The following is an 8,566-nucleotide window of genomic DNA, read 5'->3' as shown; positions in this document are numbered from 1 at the left end:
AAAATAATAATGTTGTAATGTTGATGGTTTTGGAAACGATTATTGGAATCTTTATGTTTTATGAAAATGGTTGACTAATTAAAAATGAAAAATTTCTTTGTAGAAATTTGGGTCGTTACATGATCGTTTACTTTGCAATTTCCGGGTCGTTAGATTGAATCGGGGTTGTAAGATTCTGCCAAAATCAGTTTAAAACATTAAAAAAAATTATATCCATCGGTTAATCATTCAATTAACAATAAATATCCACAAACATGAAAAATCCACCTTCAATAGATCTTTTAAGAATAGACAAATTAAAAGGTTTTTGTAGTTTTTATATATGATTCACTTAGTTATTTCAAGACAACATATTAGAATTTAAAATAAAAAATAAAATAAAATAAAAAAGTATCTTATGATCTTACAATTTGATCCTACCAAAAAAAATTCATATATTATCGGGATTGATATACGTAGGATCATAGAATCGTACGACTAAAATCACAATTTTAACAACCTTATCTAATGACCGCAATCGAGCAATAGTGTCTAACTGAAACTCAAATTTTTGGTTTAAAAGTTCGTCAAATCTTTCTATGGGGTTTTAGTTTTTATAAAACAATTACAACAAAATGTTTAATAGATGATGGAGATGAGTAGTTTAAATCTGTTATCGATTCTTTTCTTATTAATAAAAGGGGATTAAAAAACTTATGAAGAATTAGAATTTAGAACAATGAAAGAATATGTCATGCTTTGTTATTTTCTGGAAGTATCAAAAAGTTTTAGACTAAACCCAAATCAGATGTGGGCCGATTACTTAATATTGTGACGGACCCAAATTGCAACTTTGTAAACCCTTAATGTTTGGCTGGCCCAAGTAATGAACAAAAACAATTGAGTGGTAAAGTCGGTTACTCCAGATTCCATAATCTCGTCAGGAGTTTTGTTGTTCAATCAAATGGGCGATTTCAGGGGAGCAAAAATCGACCGTAAATCGTAAACATCAGTAAAACCACAACTGAACAAACAATCGATAGTGTGGTTTATTTTGTAAAGACCTAGGTATTTACGGTGTGGTTCGAACCCACCATTCATAAAAGCCGCATACCAAAAATTGAACCGTATGATCTTCTAAACATTTAAATAATATATATTACCTATTTAATATTTATGGTTTCGGCCATTTCGACATTCACTAACATTTTAGCCACTAACTTGCCACAAAGTCGTTTTGTATTTTTATTCGACGTATTATAGGCCCAAAGAAATATGACTATAGTCCATTAATTTTGTGGTTTCAAAACCGCCTAAATGTAAAAACTACACCAAACCTATTGCTATTTATAAACGAACCAAATCATATAAAAATTGAACATAGGCTTCCGTTGGTGTCATGGTGAGTTTGAATAGAGGCAAGGCAAAGTCTTTTGGAAAACTGTATGTCTCCCAAAGACTTAATGTGGCCTTGACATAAAGAGCATGGTCACTTGAAACATTACCCTTATGTCCTCCCTGAAATGGAGGCTCCTTACAATAAGGACTTCATTTGGGTTAAGTGGGTCTACTCTTATAGATTCTACAGTCGGAATTTATAGGATGTCTCGACTAAGAGTGGTATCGGTGGGGGATGGCGTAACATCCTTGTAATGCATGAAAAGATTATAGACTTTATTGTCCTTCAGATTGGTGATTGAAACACTGTCTTATACGGTCTTCTCCCTTAATGCTACTGTCAAATACATTGTCTTTTTCAATAGCTTGGTATTCCTCACATTTGGTGTAACTCCTTGTTACCTTAATAACAATCATGGTCATTTATATATCATTTCATCCCGGGTAAATTCTTCTAGCATAATAAATTGGGTCGTCTTACTATGTTCCCTATTCATGAAGTTTGACATAGTCTTCGACCTAATGAACCCGAGGTTGAGTTTTTTTTTTTTTTTTGGAAAGGGAACTTCCCTAACGAGGGTTTCCGGGTCAGTTTTCGCGCACCGCTAATCCCCCGCTGCAAACATGAGACTTTGCCTCATGCCCTGGAGTCACTGCAGGCAAACCTCCATGGCCACAAGGGTTGAGTGGTGTCAGGATTTGAACATGGGTCAATAGGTTATCTATCATATCTTCCACATGTCTTACCAAGTCACCACAACCCAAGTCCGAGGTTGAGTTTGATTGTTACCTTGTGTGGCTCTCTCAAAACATCATCCGACATGCGTTCATCTTATGGGTGGCCATAAAAAAACGTCGCATCATAAAATCGAGTCTGAAAGTCTAATCAAAACCTCATTTGTAGTTACTATCACTTTTGCCCTGATTCTTTCAACCCATAACACCAACTAAAAACAAATTATAACACGTATGTGTGAGCAATATTGTGTTAAAATCTAAATGTTTTTCCGGTCCTTCAAGATACTAAGGGGGTGTTTGGCTTATCTTTTGAGAGCCCAAAAGTTCTTTTTGGAAAAGATAAAATGCAAAAGATATTTGGTAAAAGCATTTTAAAATCAACTTTTGAATTTTTGATATAAGGAAAACTGACTTTTTGGAAAAGTCAGGAAATCCTGACTTTTTGTAACTTTTGCCGAAAGGATTTTTGCCTCCAAAAAAAATATAGAAAGCCTCAATATTTTGATTGATGACCATATTCATCTTGATAGTGAACAAATTGAAGAAGACTATCAAGAAGGTACATACATAAAATAGGTATGTTGAGAGCATCAAACTTCTTATTTATGGTAACAATGATGTTTTTTTGGTAACTTTAATGATATATTATATAAGAAATAAAATTTGATGGTATTTTGAATAGAATAAAAATTTTATTACCTTCATTTTCCCAACCCTACTATTTAACCACAAGAACGATAGTATGTTCATGTTGATATCCATCGCTGTCATAAAAGAAGTAAAACGGTGATTCCCCTACTCGTTTGCTCCAAAGTGACGTGGTCGCAACCTATCGGCTGTTGTCGAATATCCCACTTCACATACGTCATTTCTCCCAATTTTATTTTATTTTATTGTTTTTCATCACACAAATAACGGATAACGCACACGCACTCTCTCCTTCTCCCTCTCATCCGCACACACAAATGAGAAGGTGAGTGAATTGCAGAGAGAGCTTCCGACAATCAATCAATCCATCCATCGATGGCGAAATCTCTCATTTCATCTCCTTCATCCTTCGTCGGAACACCTTTCCCCTCACTTTATCGCCATGGACGCCTTTCTCCCAGGACTAAGCTTATATCTACCAGAGTGAAATTCAGTTTTAACGGACTTCCTCCAATTTCTTCATTCGATGCCGTCTCTATCGATTTCGCAGCAATCGCTACCCGTGCGGAGAGTCTTATGTATACTTTGGCTGATGCGGCGGTTGCTGTTGATCCCGCTGCTTCTGCTTCCGGGGAATCGGCTACTACCACCGTGCAGAAGTCCGGGGGATGGTTCGGTTTTATATCCGATGCTATGGAAGTTGTTTTGAAGGTAGTTTATTCCGATAACTTCGTAGTTTTTAGGATTAGCGATTGATTTTGTTTTGTTTGGTGAAAATCTGAACTTAATCTAGTTTGACTAGATGATCTATCTGCTTAGCAGTTAATTTGACTTGATTATCTAATTAGAAAGTGGCAAGATTTGACCAGTACTTTATCTTCGCTTGCGCTTATCTTAACCAGGTACTGAAAGATGGATTGACTGCCGTTCATGTGCCATATTCCTATGGATTTGCAATTATATTGCTGACTGTTCTTGTCAAGGTTGCAACCTTGCCATTGACAAAGCAACAGGTGATCCTCCTCTCTCATTCATATATTGACGATGATGATATAATGGTCTTCTACTACTATTGTTTGACGAATTCACTTCTTTAAAAGGTCGAGTCAACTCTGGCAATGCAAAACCTCCAGCCAAAGCTCAAAGCAATTCAACAAAGATATGCAGGAAATCAGGTGCAACATTATTTATTATAGTATTGTATGCTACACTTATGAGAAATTTCATTTATTGTATGCAAATGTGAAACATATCATGTAACAACACTCTTATGTGCATTCGTCACTTCATTAGTAATGGTGTGCATAGCTTTGATTGCCTTATAAAATATTAGGATTCATGGAGAATTTAAGTTAGAGACTTGATAGGGGCCTGATTCATCTAAAATTAATTTGTCCAGCTAAGAGGTGGAAATATGCCATTGAACCAATAGTAACAAACTCAAACATTCTGCATAAGGGTTTAAAATTGGCAAACATGCATACAAATTCTTCACCCCTAGAAGCATTCTAATGATTTCAGAGCAAACCTGAATATAAAGAAACTACTTGGATGATTAGTGAAGCAAACATAAACAGTTCATAGTAAGATGCAATAATGTTACCTGCAAACACATTGATGGAAGACAGATGAAGCTTGACCTTTAACATAAGAACCAAATCATCATGCACACTAGTACAGTAGTACTATAAATTTATGTTAGGGTTCATTTTGGAAATCATACTTTTATAGATCTATGGTTTCAAAAAACACACTTTAGGTCTTAAAAACCAGTAACATGATAAATGCTACTGTGGTGCTAGTGACATGACATTTTTTTAATAGGACAAGTGACACGAAAATGGAACGTACTCTATTGCCAGGGTTCATTGTGGGGATTGTACTTCAAAACACACATTTAAGTGTCTATAGTTTCATAAACAAACATTTCGGGGCCTCAATAAACCAGTAACCTAAGGTTAAACAATAACAACTTAGGTTCCATGTCAGCATTTAAAAATAAGTGAATTTTATCTTTAATCCTCTATCTTTGACAAAATTGATATCATTTCAGGAAAGAATACAACTTGAGACATCACGTTTATACAAACAGGCAGGGGTCAATCCTTTGGCAGGTTCGTATCATGAATGAGGAATTCCATTTTATTCAAACCTTTTTTCATGACTTTATTCTCTTCATAATCTTATATAATACTCTAAATTTATAAAATTACCCCACAATCCCATGTAAATTCCATCATTTGATTTGGTACCCCAAAGTGCTAATACTCTAGTACCTTACAAAAAAAGGTAAAATAAAAGAATCGTGTGGTCCCATATGATTATAATGGGCACATGGGTAACTTTTCACTGCACATGAGTAAAAGAAACTGTTATTTCAACATGAATTTATATTTCTGCAAAGATCTCATCAGTTATAAATTTTTTATATAATGGCAGGATGTTTACCTACTTTGGCCACAATACCCGTATGGATAGGCTTGTATCAAGCTCTTTCAAATGTTGCAAATGAGGTAAATATATATAAATGCAACAATTTAACATGTCCCTTATTTTGCAACCTTTTTTGTAAACATGTTAAAATATCCATATACTTGATTTTGGTTCATTAGTTTACAAATAATTGCTTATTCTGTCAAGGGACTTTTCACGGAAGGTTTTTTCTGGATTCCCTCTTTGGGAGGGCCCACAACAATTGCTGCTCGCCAAAGTGGATCAGGCGTTTCTTGGCTCTTTCCATTTGTGGTAATAAAATCCCCCCTCATCTGTGTATAATAGGAAAGTAGGATGCTATAATAAACAAATGAATGAAAGTACATTGTATTTGCAGGATGGACATCCACCTTTGGGTTGGCATGACACAGCAGCCTACCTTGTATTACCTGTACTTCTTGTTCTTTCTCAATATGTATCAATGGAGATCATGAAGCCACCCCAAGTAAGAGAATCTAAACATACCTTTATATTTTATATTATTTATATATTTTATATGCATTTTTATCTTATATCTTGTTTTGATATGACAGACTGATGATCCAACTCAGAAAAACACACTTCTTATCTTCAAGTTCCTTCCTCTCATGATTGGCTATTTTTCTTTATCTGTCCCATCAGGATTATCAATTTACTGGTCAGTTTTTATAAATGTCAATTATTTTTATATTATAAATTTATAATCAAACTAAGTTGACGTGTTATTAATTATTAGGTTTACAAACAATGTGCTGAGTACAGCTCAGCAAGTATGGTTAAGAAAATTGGGAGGTGCAAAGCCTGTTGTGGATGAGAATGCAGGTGGAATAATAAGTGCGGGTCGTGCAAAAAGATCATCTTCTCAACCATCAGAGTCCTCTGGTGCTAGGTAAAGTCTTGTTTTTTTTTATAAATATTATATTTTTTTATGTTGTTAGAATTAATTTGGTTTGAAATATGAAAATAGGTTTAAACAGCTAAAGGAAGAAGAAAAGAGAAAATCAAATAAGGCACTGGCTGAACCAGATGTTCAGGTTTTGGCATCATCTACATCTGATTCTGAAGAAGACGACACTGATGAAGACACAACAAAGTCCACGGTACCCCCCACTTTTTTAACTTTCTTTTTGGTGTAAAAATTGATTTATGATATGTAATTAAAAATTCAAAAAACTAATTGAGAATAATAATAAATATTTCAGGAGGTTTTGGAAGAGGCGTACGCATCTAGCACAACAAAACCAGTTCCGGATTATTCTGGGCCAAGGAGGAGTAAGAGATCAAAGCGAAAGCGTTCTGTATGATACCATTTGTTACATGTATGTGGTGTGTAGCTCTAATTTTGAACCCCATATTTTGTAAAATCTCATATTTTAGTTGATATATAGCTGTCATTTTTTGCGGCTCATATTTACATTCTCTCCCTCTAACCACAATCATTTTTTTTACATCAGTATCAGTACCAGTACAATGCATGCCAAATGTGGTATATAACTCAAGTACTCAGCCCAACCAATGTTGATTTACCCATATTTTACAGACTCAGAGGAAATACAAAGCCTCCCTTATTACTAACTTATCATCTTTATACAATAATCAGAATTCCCTTGATACATTCTCTTCTAAATTACCATAGACTTCTCACCTTCTGAAACTTCAAAAGTTATTCAATTGTTCCATTTATACTTGTGTTTCATCTCCTTGAAGGTGGTCCATGGTTCCCCACTGGGTTTGGCCCGGATGGTTGTTTATATGCCTTCTTCCCTTCCTTCAAGATGATATATATACATGCACACACACACACACATAATTTTTACTATAAATCAAACCGAAACAATTTATGTTATGTTTGGCATGGACTGTGACAGATGTTTAATAAGACAAAAATTATCATTTTTATTTGTCACATCGAAAAACGTGGGAACAGATAGTGGAAATGATATGATTTCCCTCTTCATCATTATCATCAAAAGTAATCATAGAAACTTGTGCAGTTATGTGACTTATGTCTCTTGTAACAAACACAACCAAAAGACTGACCTGAGTGGAGCCGTATATGCTGCCCGGATTTAAGCTATGGTGTGCTGACCGAACCTTAAAATCAACTATATATGTAGTAATTCATAAAGTTGGTTACATTAGAAAGTTTTAACAACATAATTACATAAGAGTTTGACTTTCCGAGTCATACTCCAATTTCAACATAAAAAATGAAAGGAAACATTAAAAAAAACTTTTTTTAAAAAATGTTGTAACATAAAAACATCAAACTTGAATTCGGAAAAAATCCATACCTGGTTTAGTTGCATGAACTTTCGATGGAAATGGCAGAAGGAGGAGGCAACATAGGAGAAAAGGGAATAGAATCTGAATCCTCTTCATTTTGAGAACGGAAGAATTAAGGTTTTAAATTGAGGATATGATTGAATTTTGTGACAAAAATTTGCTCCATTTAACAAGTTGTCTGGCATCCAATGCTATCATTTCAAACCTAAAATTTGTCTCTGCTTCACTGAACTGTACACATAAGTTATTTGTCTTTACTTATGTATAATGATTGTAACCATATATTAAGAATTATTATTCGTTACTTTATGGGTTTTTAATTGATTTGTGTTTGACTTTTTTTTCAACCAATTATTATATGATCAATAAATTTCAAGTATTATATCATTTTGTGTCCAAAGTGGTGGTGTCCACGACACGTCGTCGGCTGTATCTTCTTTTTATTTTTTCTTTTTTGTGAACGACGTAGTTTTGTTACTACCAAAATACACTTAACATGTCCCACGTTTTTTTGGGAAAGAGGTTCTCCCCTAACGATTTGTTTTAGAAGAAAATTGGCTACGTATTAACACTATTAAGACGGATTTATGATGCAATTTCAGTGGAGGCAAAACAATAAAGGGATAGAAGTATGTGTCAATGAGCACATTTTGCGCTCGACAGAGTGTTTCAAGTATTTGGGGTATGACATTACACATTATACAAAGACTAGTTGGTTAAAATGGAGGGATGCAACGCAACAGGAGTTGTGTGTGACAAGAGGTGCGACAGAAACTAAAAGAGATTTTATAAGGTAGTGATAAGGTAAGCTTTGTTGTATAGATCTAAATGTTGGCCGATAAAAAGGAACATGAAAGGAAGATGGAGGTCGCAAATGGAGATTACGATGGTTTGGACATGTTCATAGGAGACAACCGACTATTGTTGTTAGGAGAGTAGAGATGATTATTGTCAAGGGTGGGAGCAGAGGTAGATCGAGAAGAAAGTGAGAAGATAGCGTAAGGTTGTTATTGAAAAGTTTGTGATGCTTTACTTGATCCGTAAG

General features: G+C 34.6%; 1 protein-coding gene and 1 long non-coding RNA gene across 2 annotated transcripts; one reads left to right on the top strand and one right to left on the bottom strand.

Moving 5' to 3' along the window:
• Positions 1–3,022: 3,022 nt before the first annotated feature.
• Positions 3,023–6,643, top strand: ALB3 (63 kDa inner membrane family protein). Its single transcript, XM_079048908.1, has 11 exons — positions 3,023–3,474; positions 3,666–3,776; positions 3,864–3,938; positions 4,817–4,877; positions 5,203–5,276; positions 5,404–5,508; positions 5,594–5,701; positions 5,790–5,893; positions 5,972–6,124; positions 6,203–6,335; positions 6,438–6,643. Exons 1-11 carry the CDS (start codon positions 3,139–3,141, stop codon positions 6,537–6,539), a joined length of 1,362 nt encoding a protein of 453 aa, XP_078905034.1. The 5' UTR covers positions 3,023–3,138; the 3' UTR covers positions 6,540–6,643.
• A 95-nt stretch (positions 6,644–6,738) lies between these two features.
• LOC145112785 (uncharacterized) lies at positions 6,739–7,659 on the bottom strand. Its single transcript, XR_013710651.1, has 3 exons — positions 7,530–7,659; positions 7,276–7,340; positions 6,739–7,003 (listed from the first exon to the last, which is right to left on the bottom strand). It is a non-coding gene; the product is annotated as an uncharacterized LOC145112785 (long non-coding RNA).
• Between the last annotated feature and the right edge of the window lie 907 nt (positions 7,660–8,566).

Source organism: Lactuca virosa, chromosome 5 (assembly GCF_052849685.1).
Source record: "Lactuca virosa cultivar CGN04683 chromosome 5, Lactuca_virosa_CGN04683_v6, whole genome shotgun sequence".
NCBI classification, from domain to species: Eukaryota; Viridiplantae; Streptophyta; class Magnoliopsida; order Asterales; family Asteraceae; genus Lactuca; species Lactuca virosa.
The sequence above is the reverse complement of the archived record's forward strand: the minus strand, read 5'-3'. Positions and strand labels throughout refer to the sequence as shown.